The following is an 18108-nucleotide window of genomic DNA, read 5'->3' as shown; positions in this document are numbered from 1 at the left end:
TTCGGAAGGCTAAGCCGCATACATAATACACTTCAGAACAAGTGTACCATTAGATATTTACATACATTTGCATAAGGGCATACATTTGTATGTACTTATATATACACACGAAGATGTTATTTGAACATACTGCATACTTATAGGTGTTGTTTGTGTTTTTGTTTCATGTGTTTTAAAGGCAGAGACGCCCTTATGTATGTATGTGGTTGAGGCGAAAAACTATAATAATGGTAGCAAAACCACAAAAGTGTTGTAGGTAAGAACTCAAAATAGCAACAAGTAAACGCGCTGCAGTCCACTTTGCGGCAGCAGTAGTGGAGTGCGGCAGCAGGAGCAGTAGGAAACGGCCATGAAGACTATGTATATCTAAAGTTACACAAAAAATGTAGTACATGTGTAAGCAGATTTGCACACATACATGCGCATATCGTTCCATTGAAATATGTACATACATACAAATTTACGTAAACATACATATGTATGTACACAGGCATACAATCATATGCATACGAAAGTAGACAGGTTGCCATTGCCGTAAGCAGGATTGCTGCACAGGCAGGCTGAGGCGTGCAAGTCTACAAAGCTCTGCAATGCTGATAATAAAACATGACCAGAAAAATGTACGCATACATGCATGGCTCGCACAACACAAATTCACGCTTTTCAACGCCGTGGAACGGGTCGTTTCGTCAATGCGCTACTGTCGGGTGCTAAGTACATAGAAGCCTGTGTACCACATTCTCAGGGCCAGGTTAGGCGGCAAAGCGAATTTAACAAGGCCATGTAGATAAAGTGAGAGACATAGAGAGAGATAGAGAGAGCAAGTAAATGAAAAGCAGGTGAAGAGTGGTGCGAAACGCATAGTACGTCGAAACTGCGGCGCAGTGACAGCAGCAATAAAAGGAACCAGCCAACGATATTGAATGATAGAAATGACGCATAAAAACGTGCAGAAGCAGCGGCGGCGGCGACGGCAGCAGCGACATAGAAACAGTAAGCAAAAGTAAAGATAGCAAAAAGCAATGCTGCTGGAATTGTTTCGTCCAGTTTAGGGTTTCGTTAAATCTATCGACCACCCCTCAAATAGATGCTCTGCTGCTGATGGCCGCGCACGCAGCAAGTGCTGGCGCAAAAGGTCGCAAGTGAGAGCGAAACGGTTCTGCAAAACCTGAAACGGGCCAAAAATATGACTTATAGGGTGAAGCGAGGGGCGTGATGATTGGTATATGTGTGTCAAAAATGTTGCATTGCGTATCTAAAGTTACAGGTATATACCCATGTACATCCATATGTATGTATGTATGTTACATATATGCTCTTCTATGTGTTCATGTAATGGTAAGTGTGATAGTGATGCCAAAGACGTTGTTTCATTTCTTAATTCTACCCTCTGCGGGCAGTTGATGAAATAAGGTAGGCCCTGTGTTGATTGGTATGTCAAGCTGAGCTAAATATGTATATGAATATGAACTTATGTATGGATATATTTGTGGGTGTATGTATTTTATGCTCAAAAGTGCAAGAAAGTATGAATGTATCAAGGTTCTATTCGACATTGTGGTATATAGTGGAGCTGTGGAGATTTAAAATTTGGAGATTTAAAAGTCAATATTAATTTCTTTTTATTTCTATATTTCTTCACATATAGACTTTTTAATAATATATTTATTTATTTTTATTTTTAAATTTTGTTTAATTTTTTTTTTTTAATTTAATTTATTGAATTGTATGAGTTTAAGTAGCTTAAAGTTAATTTTATTCATTATTTTATTTTGTATTACATAATAGCGGTCGCCCCTCGGCAGGCAATGGCAAACCTCCGAGTGTATTTCTGCCATGAAAAAGCTCCTCGTAAAAATATCTGCCGTTCAGAGTCGGGTTGAAACTGTAGGTCCCTATATTTGTGGGACAACATCAAGACGCACACCACAAATAGGAGGAGGAGCTCGGCCAAACACCTAAAAGAAGGGTGTATGCGCCAATTTATGTATATATAATGTAATATATAATTTTTATGTTGCTTTCAATTTTTTCTTTTACCTAATTTAATTTAATCATTTTATTTTACTTACTTTATTTTACTTATTTTTGTTTTATTTTTTATTGCTTTACTTAGTATTGTGTTTTTCATTTAGTCTCATTTATTTTATGTCATTTTACGTAGTTTATTTTATTTTATTTAAATTTATTTTATTTTATTTTATTTTATTTTATTATCTAGTACGGCGCCCGCCGTAACCGAATGGATTAGTGTGTGATTACCATTCGAGAGTGTATAGGTTCGAATCTCAGTGCATGAAACAGCAAAGCGAAAAAGTTTTTTCTAATAGCGGCTGCCCCTCGGCAGGCAATGGCAAACCTCCGAATGTATTTCTACTATGAAAAAGGAAACCGCACCAATTATTTTTTTATATAATTTTTATGCTGTCTTAAATTTTATAAATTTTATTTTATTCATTCCAAAAGCTGGTAGAAACTCACATACCCATCCAAAAGACTTAAGACCGATATCTCTCTCCTCCTTCCTATTGAAAACTTTGGAGAGGTTGATAGAATTTCACTTAAGCCTAACTATAGATAGAAATCTTATCTCTACGTCACAACATGCCTACACGAAAGGGAAATCGGTAGAGACATCTCTACATAACCTTATTTACACGGCAGAGAGTTCATTGCACAAACAGGAATTTACCTTAGCCGCTTTCCTTGATATTGAAGGGGCCTTTAACAATGTTGAAGGGGGGGCAATTACTGCAGCACTCACTGATCTTAGGGTAGAACCGGGCTTGGTAGGCTTCATTGGCAAAATGCTAAATAGCAGAATCATTGAAGCGGAACTAGGAGAATCGGTGCTCAGGAGATCGGTAAGTAGAGGTACACCGCAAGGTGGAGTCCTCTCAACGTTTTTATGGAACGCAGTTGTAAATAAACTTCTGTTAATACTGGAATCGGTGGGCTGTAAGGTGATAGCTTACGCCGACGATGTTGTTATTGCTGTCTCTGGTAAATTTGTATCTACATTAAGAGACCTAATACAAAATGCTCTAGATATACTTTCTAGGTGGGCAGGAAAGTGTGGTCTAGGAGTCAACCCAGACAAAACACAACTCATATTGTTCACTAGGAAACACAGAATCCCTCAGCTAAGTCCAATTACGCTCAAAGGTAAAGCTCTTGTGATTTCGGAAGAAACCAAGTACTTGGGACTAAACATAGATAGGAACTGGCTTGAAAGGCAAACACCTTAGAAAGGGTCAGGAAAGCGAACCTAGCTTTTTATGCCTGCAAGAGAGCTTTAGGGAAGACCTGGGGAATTAAACCTAAGGTTGCTCATTGGCTCTACACTGCTGTCGTCAGACCCATTCTTCTATATGGAAATGTTGTCTGGTGGTGTGCTATGCGGAAAAAAACCTATTCTAATTTATTGAATAAGGTGCAGAGATCAGCGGAACTAGCAATATGTGGCGCCATGAAAACCACGCCATCCATGGCTTTGGATAGCATACTACATCTGCCACCCCTAGATCTCTTCTGCAAATACTCAGCGGCCTGCGCCGCTTTAAGGCTCAAAGCGAGCTCACAATGGAGAACTGTCACACATGGACATTCAACCATTTTAGACTCCTACACGGATATACCCAGTGACTGTGATTATCATCCTCCCATTCTTTGCTTCGAAAGGAATTTCCTAATGAAAATCCCTTCTAGACTGGAATGGCTTGAAGAAGATCCAACACCCAACACACCCGTTAAGATCTACACGGACGGATCCAAAATGGACACCGGTGTAGGATCAGGGTTATTTTGCGAAGAGCTTTCTATTAGTGAATCCTTTAAATTACCGGATCACTGTAGCGTTTTTCAAGCGGAAATAAACGCTATTCACGAAGCCTTAAAATGGTTAAAGATAAACAGAATATCATCAACGGATATCTGCATTCTATCAGACAGCCAAGCTGCCCTACGAGCCCTGGATGCATTCCAAACAACATCAAGGAGTGTCTTACGTTGTCGCCAATCTCTAAATGAGATGGCCAAACAATATCGTATAATCTTGTGCTGGGTTCCAGGCCACAGAGATATACCAGGGAACTGTAGGGCAGACCAACTTGCAAGAGAAGGTACCTGTTTGCCTGACATAAGTTTTTTATGGAGATACCTCTCGCAACTTGTAAGCTTCTCATTAAGGACGCACTAATCAATTCTGCAAATCAGAGATTGATTAGCGCTAACACCTGCGAAATTGCTAGGCAAACATGGCCAAGGCTTAATTTACGTCTGTCCAAGAGTATTATAAAACTGAGTAGACTTCAAATCAGGACCTTAGTAGGGGCCCTCACAGGACATTGTCTCATAGAAAATCATGCAAGGAGATTAGGCGTATACACGCATGATTTCTGTCGTAGCTGCAGAAATGAGGAGGAATTGGAAACAATTCAACACCTTTTTTGCACATGCCCGGCTCTATCCAGAAGCAGAAACCGATTTTTAAAATCCTACTTCTTAACGAACATAGATAATCTATACACTTTAGGCATAAACAACCTTTTACGCTTTGTCAAAAGCTCAGGATGGTTCAATATGGAAAGGGAAATGTAGCCCAGCCCCCGCGGCTCACAACGGACCCATTCCGTGGTCTAAGTGGCATCGTTGTCTCTATGTGCGATGCGGCTGCCAAACCTACCTACCTATTTTATTCATCCTTTATTATTTTATTTTAATTCGCTTTTTCATTTTACTTTAATTTAATTAAATTTTATATTATTTTACTAAATTATATTTTACTTTATTTTTTGATTATTTTGTTTTATTATATTCCGTACTTGGGTACCCATGTATAAATGTGCATATACAGTGCACTCACAATAACTCGAACTAATTAAAGTTCATTTTCTTTAAGAAACTGCATTTTTCAAATTATCTATTGTGTGTGGCTAGCTATAAAAACTGATTAGCAACACAATTTGTTTGCAGTTAAATTCGGGTATGTAAGTATTCATTCATATTATGTTCCAAATAATTTGGCCAATAAAAAAATGTTTTTGTGGACTGGTTATAAATATAAATATTGGCAAACTCAAAAGCGTTCCCACGACAGTCGGTTCTACGTTATCGGAACGACCCGGACTTATATCCGGCCAAGGACTGTCACTCCAGCAGCGTTCGCCGTACATGTAGGGGAATAGTTATGCTGCTACAAAAACAACAACAGCAAACTTAAAAGTACTAATCCAATGCATCCAAAAATAGTTCACACGAAACTAACGGGATATTAACGTACAAATCTATGTATGAGATGAATGTTTGCATGTTGCAAAAAAAGTGTTCGACTTTGCAGGTATTCGAGTGCGCTGCGAGTGCACTGTACATAACATATGTACACAACTTTACCTTGACATATCCTTGTTTACTTTACCTTACCGCACCTACACACACATAAACACCCTCATAGAATGTACGTAGCCAAATTTTCTATTTTTAAAGCGAGCACATGATTAAAGGTGTGCGCCCATCTGGGGATTCGAGGACTTGTGTATTTGTTATTTGGTAACCGCAATTTTGTTGCTGCTTTTTTGATTTGATAGACGAAATTGTGTCTGTGATTGTTATTGCAATATCGATAAAACTTCATTTATAGTTTACTCCAATACGAGTGTACGCAATGCACGCCATACGGTAAGTATACGTGCGCCTACCAGCGATTTTCATACCCCCATATATATGATGCATTGTCATATTACATAGGTGATATATATGTATGTATGTATGTAAATATGAAGTTTAGATTTTCACAAATATATACAATTTATGTTTGATCAAATATTTCTGTGGCATTTACCAATTAAGAATTAAAATCATTTTGAGATACATTTTAAATAAAACTGAAAAAAAATATTTCTAAAAATATTACATTGTGTTATATAAAAACAAGAATTTGTTTCGATATCTAGGAATATACATGAATTGAAAACGATTAAACGAATTATCTGATTATTAAAAACGTTCGCAACTTCCTGTCAGGCTGTAAAGGAATTATTCATCAAATCGTACCCGCAGAGAGGCAACAGTTTTCCTACTTTTTTATCTGCTTAACCTCCAAGCAGCCATTTAGCTGAAATCTGAGGCTTCCTATCATATTTGACCGTAATGTAACTAATTCAGAGCGATCGTTGTTATCCGCTTGCACGGCTCAAATTCTGTCGATGTATCCAGGTAAAAAGCCAGTTAAGATATAATACTCTCACAGCAGCTTTAATATCTAACATTTAGAAAGAGCTGTTCTCGTTGAAGCGTCTCAAGAAATACTTTTTATGCTCAAAACAATGTCTGCAAGGGGTTTTTTAAAACTCTAGAGATGTCCTATAACGCTTAGATTATTGCAGCAGTTCAGTTTAGTTGGGGACGAAGCGGTGTTAAGCCTCGAACAATCTACTATATTTTTAGGTACTAAATATTTCCTATTAAAATTAATATCGATGATCTATGCTATATAAACATAATAGAGTGTGTACATATGAAATTTACTCGTTAACATATTGAAACTTTCATTTTGTATTACCAGCGCTATTGTGAATGACACTTTGCCGTAAAGAAGCGTTGTTGCATTTCTAATTAGAAACAGCAGCAGAACATGTAAACAACAAAACAAAAAAAACAAAAGAATTAAAGACACATTTTTGACAGCGAAAAGTAGACGAAATTATACAGAAAGCATAAAATATAAAAATGTCATCGACGCCAGCTGAAGAAATTGGTAAGTAATTTTACTGAAATTTGTTAATTTATATAAAATCGTCGCCAAGGAAAAACGTGCACTTTTAATAATAACGTCTCCTATATGACTACTTTGCAGAATTGTTGGAACGGGTGCTCCTGCGTTTGGGTTGCGCAGACAGCGATGAAAAGTTGGAGGCTATTGTTGGGCGCTTTCTGACGCCGGTCATACTGAAGATCACCTCACCAAACGATGCAGTACGCACAAAGGTTAGCCCAGCAAGGAACTGAGATTCCCTATATGAGCGTTCTTACCACAAAATTTATTCTCAATTTTATTTTTAGGTTGTTGAAGTGCTGACGCATATTAAAAGACGTGTCACATCCCGACCGCTGGTGCAAATACCCGTGGAGGCTTTGCTAGACCAATATTCAAATTCTGGCAATTCACCATTTTTGCTCAATTTTGCTATAATCTTTATTACAATGGGGTTTCCGCGTTTGAATATCGAACAACAAAGCAAGTTGGTGCCCAAGGTGCTTGCTAGCGAGGAGAAACTTGAGAATTATCGAGACAAGTAAGTGTGCGGTTATAGAAATGAGGTGTAGTAGAACTGTATTGTAAAATTGGCAAGTAATTACAAATATTTAATTAGTATTTATATACACACGCACGTCTTCAATAGATTAAATATTCAGTATGAAAAACATAAAGTTGTAAATGTATGTACATAATTTTTTTTTTAGACTGTTCATGCTTGTACTGCCGATTTTGGGTGACATTAAGTTTCCAGACGATCCAGCGCGTATAAATGAGGTTTTAAAATTAGACGATAAGCCAGCTATACGTAAATGCTTCCTGCAGCTACTACAAGACGTCTTATTGCTGCCCTATGGCGTGACACAAGATCAAGACGTACCGCCCGGCATGAGTCCGTATTCATTTAAACGCGCTGTGACCAGTAATTGGAAAGCCGAGGAGTTGGAGAAGGTTTGCAAAGCACATTAAATTAGCAATGAATTAAATTTTATTGACCTCCAAATACGATATAAAACTTCTTAAATATTTTCAGATTAAAAAAGGCATAGTGCGCTTAATATGCGGTGGTCTCTTCAAAGACATTGAAGCCTTTATTCTATTGGTCTTGGCATCATCTGATACACGTTTCAGTGTGGCTACACCGGCCATAGCCGAGTTAAGTAAAGTGTGTACTGCGATTGATTTTTCTGATCCACAAGTGACTGCGCCACTCTATACACTATTCTGTGGCAATAATATTCAGGATGTTGAACGTAAGACCACGCCCTGTTGTGCGCGTGTGCGACAAAAACTACTCCAGTATTTGATTAAGTGTCGGGGCAAAGGCATAAATACGCCTAAAGGTATACAGGTGATATTCGAAGGTCTATTTGGCGAGAATACCAATCAGAAGTGTAAAGTGTTGGCGCTGCAGTTTGCTGAGAATCTGATAAAAGAGTTAGTAAGAATTTGTTATAATATGGAAATTATATAGTTAACAGTTCATTCCACTTTCTTGTTGTGTAGCGGCCCAATTGTTATTGTTTCCAAAGTGGCAAAAGTACTACTTACCGGTCTCATAAAAGTTGGTGGGCGCGAGTCGACCGAACCATCTGATGTGCACAATGCAGCACTCTCGGCATTGGCACAACTTGCACGTACCTGCCCAGAGGTTGTTAGTCAGGATTTAAAAGTGGTATTGACATACTTCAATCATTTGGCTAACTCGCCAGCGGACATACAATCATCCATACGTGATGCGTTAGTAGCTATGGCACCGGCCTTCGCTTGGAAATCAAAAACTGCAACGGACGACGAAGATAATCTGGAAGAGAATGTACAGTTGAGTGGACAACAACATTTGCTATTAGCTATGCTTTCGGATAACGTCGAGTCGAAGCAGCAAATCGTACAAAATGCTACCAGTGTGTTTCTAACCACTTGCTATCCTGAATATTATGCACCAGCACGTCTGTTGCTGCTCTTAATTGCAGGCGAGCGGTATGTGGATTGTGATATTGAATAGCATATTTCCTGAAAGTAGACGTTTATTATTTTCTTTTCTTTTTGCAGCAATCACTTGCACGACACTGTCACCACCTATTTGTATGGTGTTTCTAAAAAGGATCATGTCGACTATAACTTGATTTACTCCGTGGAATATATGGAAAAACCGAAAGACAATTTTAACCAACTTTCAGCTGAACGCCGTCCAATTGTGTTGCCCAGCTTCAAATCAATAATGCAGAATGTTAAACAAATGGCTGACAGACGCTTGTCGAAGAATTATGGTTGTGTGACCATTGGTAATATTAAATTGGCATTCAGCCTAACTGTCTACGAGGAGGTAAAAAATGCGTGGAAGTTGCGATGAATGCCTAACTATTTTTGTTTCTGTTTGGTTCTTGCATTATTTAGATACTCGACTATTTGCGTCTTTGTCTGTGGTACTCAGCCGGCGCGCGTTCAGCACCGGGTGATGAAAAAGCAGCGTCCAAATTGAAGGCTTATATTGCAGAAAATTATGAAAATAGCGAACAAAATGAATTGCATCAATATGTGCAGTTTGTAAAGCGTTCTGTCGAGGCGAAACGAAGTGAGTTGCTACTAGAAGAAGCGGAAGTGCAATAACAATGTTTTTGTAAAAATACTTAATAATGCTTGTGTATTCTATAACCTACCACTTCTGCAGGCGAGGTGAATTTGCTCTGTCTTTATGATTTATTAAATGTTGCACCCGAACTGCTTACCGAATCGCATATGCATCTACTCATGCCTTTGGCTAATTCCTTGAAAGATGTCTCAGAAACAATGCGTACCCATGTGGCGCAGGTCTATGGTATTCTCTTGGCTTATGGCTGCAAGGATGATGAATTCGATATTCAGGTAAATAGTAATAAATATGACTTCATTGGCATATAAAACTAATATATATCTCAAATAGGTCAATGAATGCCTCAGAGAGCTGCCGCAAAAGTCATTGGAGAATAAACATGGTTGGATGCTGGTTTTAGGTCACGCCTTCTGTCGCAAACTTGCGCTCAAATATAAGTCTGCAGCAGCTAAGCAACTGAACGAATGGGATGTTTTCGTAAATACTGTGAAAATGATAGGTAAACCCTAGAAAATAATTAAACCGAACTAATAGAATTTTAATTGCTTATACTTACTCCTTCTTTTAGTTAAAATGATGCACGAATCACAATGGTTACTTGTAGCCGCTGCCGTCAAGTGCATATCGATGATTGGCAAAATGGCCATAATACCAAATGTTGAAGTGGAGATTCTTGTGCCAGTGGCCAGTGATAAAAACAACGATGACGATGATATTGAATTTGAGAGTAAGCAAAGAAAATTTCTAATATTTTTTTAAAAACATATTTTACTGCGCTCTTGCACTTTTGAATGCTATAGCTGCTACAGCCTCCACGAAGCTCTTGATTTATCACGACATTTATACTCTACTGCGTAACGTTTCTGTGCGCGCACGAGTACGTGAGGATGCAGCGCGTTGCTTGGGCTACTTGGCCATTGGTGATGGCGAATTCTTCACTCAACGTAATTTGGATAAATTTTTATCCATTGTTAAGACGCAAAAGGACGTTGCTCTGAATATTGCCATCTCGGAGGCTTTGGTCGCCACATTGAATGGTTATGATGTAAATACCAGTGATGATTTCGCCACCAAACATACAAATAATCCATATTGTAATGATGAAATGTTCGAGAAGTTTATGATGTCTTTGGTGCGTTTGGTGCCAGAGCCAAATGTGCACTCTAGACAGGTGAGTTTTTTAAGGAAAAATGAAAGAGTTAGTGGTTAAGAGTAATCTGTTGTTGTAATGGCGAAAGGTCAGTGTCAATATGGCCACTAGGAATCCGAATAACGTAGCAGGCTTACTTATTGAGGGCTGCCCTCTGTTGTATTGTATTTTTAATGCCGTGTTAGACTCTGTTTTAGAAGCCCAACAAGAAATAGCAAAATAGTTCCACTGACTTCTGATGCAAGGTATGGTAAGGCCGCCGAATGGGTGCGTGACTACCATTCGCCGTGCGTAGGTTCGAATTTTCCTGCATGAAACATAATTGCTGTCGCCCCTCGACAGGCAATGACAGGCAGCAAAAGAGAGCGAGCTGAGAAGATATGGTCATATGTTAAAACGTGTAAGATCGCAATAAAAGTTTGGACAAATTGATGCAAAAATAGGTAAAGGTCTGTTAAATATACCAAGAACAATAGAAAATAGTTGGCACTGTTCATTGGTCGATAGAAAAGCATAAGCATGCAAGCAACATAACTTGCCTCGACGTCAGCGAATATGCACCTCTGGTTTTCCTGAAGGAATAGCAAATAAATTTATCAGAAGCAAATAAATTTATCAGGATTTAGACAGACGCCAAAGGACATTCGTCGGGAAACACTTACCACCTTCCTAAATTACCGACCTCTGAATGCCGTCACGGAGTCTAACCACTACCTATTCTAGATGAAGAGCCTCAGCTACCCCGAGAGACCCGCTTAATTTTGGCACAATTGCGTTCCGGATACTGTAGCAGACTAAACTCCTATCTATCCAGAATTGACCCCGAGATACTCAACACATGTCCAGCATGTGAAGGCACTCCGCTTGATACTAACCACCTTTTCACGTGTCCCATCAAACCTACTTACCTAACACCCCTCTGCCTTTGGACCCAACCTGTCGAAACAGCACGTTTCCTGTGCCTGCCGTTAAATGAGCTAGACGAAACGATCGGTAACTACATTGTAGGGTTCTAAATATAAAAACTCGCTCCCTCAACTCATTAATAAAAAAGGCTGGCGTGCCTAAGCATAACAGGGGCCATGAGAACTACTCCAACTGCTGGCATGGTAGCGCTTTTAAATTTACCACCGCTATATTTAGCAATACAAGAGGAAGCTACAATGCAATCACTATTCATTTCATATGAAAGAAAAACTTAACCCAGGAGATCTTTCTGGACACCTCAATATCTTGAACAGGGTTCAACGTGCAGTATGCATAACCCAGGTGAATGACCACATGGAACCTGTACTCAATTTTATAAAGAGATGCAAGTTTATCTTCCCGTTTAGAGAAGAGTGGAATACTAACCCAGCGGGGATAAATGATGAATCACAAAAATGGTACACAGATGGTTCCAAAACTCTCCAAGGAGTAGGTGCAGGAATAGTAGGGCCTAGAGCACACAAATCTCTAATACTAAATACAGATACCACAATTTTCCATGCGGAGCTCTTCGCCATAACGGAAACAGTGGAAATCATATCCAAAAGAGGATTCGAGAAAGTAAAAATTAACATACTTTCGGAGAGCCAATCGGTTCTCAAAGCCTTGAATAGCTTCACATTCAAGTCAAAAGTCCTAATAGAGTGTAACAATGCACTCAACAAACTGGCCACTTATAATCAGGTCTCACTGATTTGGGTACCAGGACATGAGCGACACGAAGGAAACGAGAAGGCAGACTTTTATGCCAAAAAAGGGGCAGAAAGGCTATTAATTGGACCAACCCCATTTTTCGGCTTTAACAAAAATTATATACTACAGGAAACCAAAAAATGGATCAAAACTATTACAAAATCAGGGAACACTGGAACGGCACAAGCGGCCTTAATCACTCTAAAAAGTTTTTGAACTTCAAAATCTGCTCTAGCTCTAGATAAAAAGGGCCTCAGATTACTCTGTGGAGCACTTGCAGGTCACTTAAACACAATAGGATTATCTAGTTCAAGATTATAAAGGTTCTACTGTGATGAAGAGGAGTCTATGGAACACTTAATCACCAACTGTGAGGCATCAGGCCACAGGAGACACAAAATCCTGGGCTGGTACCTACTAAAGGAGGAAGACCTACAAATGCTTCCTCCTAAGGAGCTGGTTCGATTCCTCGGTGTACTAAATAATTATAATGAAGTAATTAGGAGCACACAATAGATCAATCTGGTCGCAGTGCATAAAGGCCTTAGCTTAACGCGTACTACCATTACCATCACTACATTGTACTGAAAGGGCTTAGTAAGCTGCTACAACAACAACATCAGGAGCCCCAATAAATGATGTCAATAAATTTATAAAGATTAAACTAATGTAAACCCCCTTTCCTTGTGATTGCGAAGACCGGCAAATTTCGTTTATACATCTAAGCCCAATTGTTTATACTATTTTTTCTCTCGCTCCTTCAAAGGCCACTTCAGTTTGGTTGCTAGCTTTGATCAAGAACTGCAGTCATCGCCAAGCTGTGCTCAAAAACAAAGAATTACTTCAATTTGCATTCACTGAACTGCTCTCGGATGATAGCGGTAACTTTTGGAATTTCAAAGTGTTACATTTTAATTTATTGCATTTATTTATTTTTTGTTCAAAGAATTTGTACAAGATGTTGCTTCACGTGGCTTGGGACTGGTCTATTCGTTATCTGACGCCAACAGCCAAAACGATTTAGCCAATTCGCTTTTAGATCAGCTGATTGGTGGCAAGAGGCAAGTAAATAAAGTCAGCGCAGATACTGAGCTTTTCGCCGAAGGCATGCTGGGCAAAACGCCTACTGGGTAAGTTAGGGCGCGAGCCAAAAACTATACAAGGAATAATCATGCCCTTACTATCACTATTCAGCGGCAACATAACCACTTACAAAGAGCTTTGCTCACTCGCTTCCGATCTCAATCAACCCGAGATGGTCTATCAATTCATGCAGTTGGCCAATCATAATGCCGCCTGGACAAGTAAATTGGGTGCCGCGTTCGGTTTGAAATCGATTGGCGCCGACTCTAAATCTAAAATGCAACCATACTTGGGCAAGATTATACCGCGTCTGTATCGCTATAAATATGATCCGACGCCGAAAATACAAAATTCGATGATTTCCATTTGGGATTCGGTGGTCAGCGATTCAAAAGAGGCAGTCGAAAAATATTATTGGGAAATTTTAAGAGAAATTTTGACCAATTTAACTTTCACCGAGTGGCGTGTGCGCATTGCTTGCTGCTTGGCAGTGCGAGATTTGCTCAAGCGTCCGAATGGTTTACGTCTACGCAGCGACGAAAAGAAACTGGATGCCATAAGACAGAATAAGAATGCGAATGAAGCAAGTAAGAGTGGCGTTAGCGCTATGGATGTGGATGTGGGTAAGTAACTTTTTGGAAATAAAATATTGCATTTGGCTGATTCTCAACGAATGGTTGTTTTTGGCGCACTTGAAGATGAAATACCCGAGCCCGAGTTGCGTGAGCTTTGGGCGCAACTATTTCGTGTCATGGATGATATACACGAGGGCACACGTTTGGCTGCACAAGGATCCGTTATGTTTTTGAGCAAAGTACGTTTTTCGAACTCCATATTTTCCATAATTATTTGAGTCATATATTTTTTTTTAATTTTGATTTGTTTATTTTATTTGCTCTAGCTTTGTGTTTCGGCGGCTTCCTCGGATCACGGCAAATCCGGACTGGCAGTAGCATCTTCTATTTTACCGCTATTACTACAAACCGGTGTCACACACACTGTTGCTGAAATACGTAAAGTGAGCATTCGTACAATTTCCGAAATGATTGACTCATCGGGCTCTTTAATTGCGCCGCATCTGCCCATGCTGATACCATGCCTGTTGAAAGCAACTGGCGAAGTGGAGAACTCTAAGCTGTCATATTTGGCAACTCGCCTGAGCGCCGACAATGAAGCGCAAGAAGCTGTGGATACAGTGCGCGCTGAGGCAGCCAAATCACATCATACAGTGGAATCGATTTCTAAGGTAGGAAGAATCTTGCTTGAAAATTAAAAAGGAGATTAATTTCAGAACAGTTAGCGGAAAGATTCAGATGTGCAGCATTCGCTAACAATTTATGAGGAAATTGTTGAAAATTGTTTTGCTCTTCTTTTCAGTGCATGCGCTACATAGACTACAAAGTGCTCGAAGAGATGACCCCGAGTGTCTTGGAGTTGATCAAAACGAATATTATATTGGGCACTAAGATAGCATGCGCTCATTTCGTCTGCTTGGTAGGTGGATGCCAAAACTATTTTTGCTTTTGATGGCAAGCGTACGTTTGCAATTTATTTCATTGATTTAAATTCATTGACGTTCCCTAAAAAAATATAAAATAAAACACAAAACTATTGTAGATAAGCATTCGGGTGGGCAAGGACATGTCACCGCTTGTGGGGAAATACCTTGCTGCTTGTTTTGTGGGCTTAAAAGACCACAATGCCACTGTGCGCAAATACTATGCAAATGCAGTGGGTCATTTGGTGGGCATAGCCAAGGTATTTTATACTAAAAATAACAAAAGTCTTCAAATAATAAAATCGTTTTTACAGGAGAAGTCAATTAAAAACTTATTCGTTAAACTCGATGAACTTTACATGGAAAATCCTTCAAATCGCTCTGTTCCACTCACAATTCAAGCGATTAATAAGCGCCACAATGAGTTGTTAAAAGACTACCTGGACGATGTTTTGCCACTTGTATTCTTCGCCAAACACGAGGAGCCCGACGATGAGAACAAATCCAACATTGAGTTGTGGAAAGAGATGTGGAACGAAATTAGCCCCGGCGATGCCGGCATACGTATGAATTTGCATGTGATAATACCCAAATTGGAGAAGTCGCTGGAAGAGGCTAGCTGGCTGCGTAAGGCACAAGCCGGCAATGCCATGCACACGATTGCCATGCGCCTGAGTGGCACAATCGATGAGGCTGATCGTTTGCGTTTAATCAATTTGTTGCTCAGCGAATTGCAGGGACGCACTTTCAAGGGCAAGGAGCGTCTGCTGCAGGCTTTGGCAGCGCTGTGCAAGGGACTCGATCGCCGTCATGAGATTACTGCGCGCATAGTGGATGCGGCGATGCGCGAGTGTCGCAAGGAAGAACCGCAATATCGCACTTTGGCGTTGCACGCTTTGGGTGATATATTGGAGGAGTTGGAAGTGGACCGCTTTGAAGAGGTGATCTTTCAAACGGAAGTAAACTTCACAAAGTCAGCTAAAGCATTTTTTTACTTCAAATAGGTATACAATATGATTTGGTATTTGCTCGAGGAGAAAGAATTACGCAAAGATGAAAACGAGGCGATTGGTGAGAAGAGCTTAACCGCCGACGAACGCAACAAGCGCGCGACCATTTTCAACAAATTGAAGGAGACCGTATGCGAAACGCTGGGCAAGTCGTGGCCCAAAAATGGCGTTGAAACGCAATACAAGTATCAGCTGCAATTTGTTGAGCGCTGCTTGTTATGCTTGCGCAGCAGTACGCGTCCCGTGCAGGTCAGCCTGTTAGGTGCACTCTGTAAGTTCGTTGAGCGCTTATGCGTTTTCGCAAGCGACAGCGTGCCGCCCACGCTGGAAGGCAACAAGGAGAAGAAGGTTAAAATGGACAATTGCGAGACCCGTGACACGATTGTTGTGAAAATCTGCAATCAAGTGTTATCAGCGGTGATTTATGCGTCAGGTGAGCTCAGAAAGAAGTACTGTGAGGCACAATTATGATTGCTTGCTTAATATGTTGGTTTCTTTGTGTAGCGCTACCTCATACTGGGCTCAAAAAGGAATCTCTCAACATTGTATTAGTGCTCATTAAACGCTTAACCGATGCCAAAGATATGAAAAATCTAACGTTGGTGAAAACTGTATTTGAAGAAAATTTAGTAAATTTCCAAAAGGACCCGACACCGGAGGTGCGCTGTCGTGTCAACGACATCGAGGAGAAATTTAGCAAATTTTCTTTCAAGGACGACTGAAACTACAGGCGGACATAAGAGGGCGCATTTTATTTTAAAGCTATGTGGCGCTGCTAAATATGGCGTTGGCCGCTAAAAACACTTCTATAAATATATACAGAAATGTAATAACAAACAATTAAATCGAATTGAAAATGTTTTTTTCATTAATAAAATGTTTCAATCATTAATAAAACCGTTTTTTTTCTAGTTTAGGTGACAAAATCTCTGGGATAAATACGCGAAGATTGTAATATTAGTTTTGTTTAAAGAAATTCTTACCTCAGCTCACTAAACTGGGCCTTTTAAGGGGTTATATACAGTTAGAATTTCAAAAAATCGATGTTTTTTTTCTTCATGTATTAATATTATTAATATTTAAGAATACACACAGCAAATTTAATATCGTTCCGGTGAATACTTTCGAAGTCACACGTAAATTTGAAAAGGTGTTTCAGAGTGATTTAAAGTACGAGTATCATAGAAGGTCGGAGCGGCAGCGCGTTTTTCTCAAAATGGTGTTTTCAAAGCCGGTGAACAACATTACTCGAAAACGGCTAAACCGATTAGTCTAAAATTTTAACACGAGATTCTTAAATATATTTTTTAGTAATTAATAGAACATATTTTCTTACCGATATATATTTTTTTATAAACATTTTAAGGCCGAAATTTTGGTCAAAAAATCGATTTTTCTTTTTTTGAGAAACCGCCATTTTTTCAAAAAAATTTGTTTTGCTTATTCCTTCCATTAATTACTAGATTTAACATTGCTTTAACGAAATATGTTTGATATTTTAATTTTAGAGGATCCAGTTCAGAGGTGTAGTGGTCACCACAAAACGTCTTTTTTGAGAGGAGCTCCCGGAGATCAGCTGTAGCTCCTTTCCAAATAAATATTTTTATTAATACTAAGTCTTAAAATACAGTTAAAAGATAACATAACATGAACACAAATTTTTAGATTAATAAATTTAAAAGTTTTCTCATAAGAAATTTTGGAAAAATCGCTTTTTTCGGCCTTCTAACTGTATATAACCCTTAAGTCATGAAAGCCATTCAACAGGTTGTGTTTGTGGAGAAGAAAGGAAGAAATCGGACACATTTTTGCGTAAATATCCGATGTACTCGGATATTAGAAATTTTTAGGGTGTGTGGATATATATATATACATATAATTGACGCGTAAACCCTTTTTGGGTATTTGGTCAAGCTCCTCCTCGTATTTGTGGCGTGCGCCTTGATGTTGTTCTACAAATGGGGGAACCTACAGTTTCAAGCCGACTGCGAACGGCAGATGTTTTTTATGAGGAGCTTTTTCATGGCAGAAATACACTCGGAGATTTTCCATTGCCTGCCGAGGGGCGACCGCTATTAAAAAAAAACTTTTTCTTCATTTTGGTGTTTCAGCGAGATTCGAACCAACGTTCTCTCTGAATTCCGAATGGTAGTCACGCACCAACCCATTCCGCTACGGCGGACGCCTGTGTGGATTAGATGGTAATATTTTAGTAGGTTGCGCGCCACCAATCGATATGTTGAGATTCTCGATGGCATTGAACGAGAAGTTTTTGGGCGGTGAAGAGGTAAAATTGGTTCGATGGATAGAATGGAGAGGGTGTATGGGCAAGTGCCAGCA

At 39.4% G+C, this 18108-nt stretch overlaps 1 protein-coding gene across 1 annotated transcript; it reads left to right on the top strand.

The window, feature by feature from the left end:
- The first annotated feature begins 6644 nt into the window (after positions 1-6644).
- On the top strand, positions 6645-16656 carry LOC128866073 (proteasome-associated protein ECM29 homolog). Its single transcript, XM_054106566.1, has 22 exons — positions 6645-6754; positions 6854-6984; positions 7060-7292; positions 7462-7705; positions 7788-8191; positions 8261-8734; positions 8807-9080; positions 9152-9329; positions 9426-9619; positions 9678-9846; positions 9916-10074; positions 10148-10518; positions 12944-13058; positions 13124-13307; positions 13372-13883; positions 13959-14074; positions 14162-14506; positions 14638-14754; positions 14878-15018; positions 15073-15699; positions 15763-16201; positions 16273-16656. The coding sequence occupies exons 1-22, from the start codon at positions 6727-6729 to the stop codon at positions 16488-16490; spliced, it is 5673 nt and encodes a 1890-aa protein (XP_053962541.1). The 5' UTR covers positions 6645-6726; the 3' UTR covers positions 16491-16656.
- The last annotated feature ends 1452 nt before the right edge of the window (positions 16657-18108 follow it).

The sequence above is a fragment of the Anastrepha ludens genome, chromosome 6, assembly GCF_028408465.1.
Source record: "Anastrepha ludens isolate Willacy chromosome 6, idAnaLude1.1, whole genome shotgun sequence".
Taxonomy (NCBI): Eukaryota; Metazoa; Arthropoda; class Insecta; order Diptera; family Tephritidae; genus Anastrepha; species Anastrepha ludens.
Note: the sequence above shows the minus strand (reverse complement) of the source record. Positions and strands in the feature narration are given on the sequence as shown.

Excerpts from the sequence above, each read along its gene's own strand:
- LOC128866073 (XM_054106566.1), top strand. The coding sequence starts at position 6,727 with ATGTCATCGACGCCAGCTGAAGAAATTG. Across the intron at positions 9,847-9,915 it reads AAATACTGTGAAAATGATAG|TTAAAATGATGCACGAATCA; the intron begins GTAAACCCTAGA and ends TCCTTCTTTTAG. Across the intron at positions 13,059-13,123 it reads ACTGCTCTCGGATGATAGCG|AATTTGTACAAGATGTTGCT; the intron begins GTAACTTTTGGA and ends TTTTGTTCAAAG.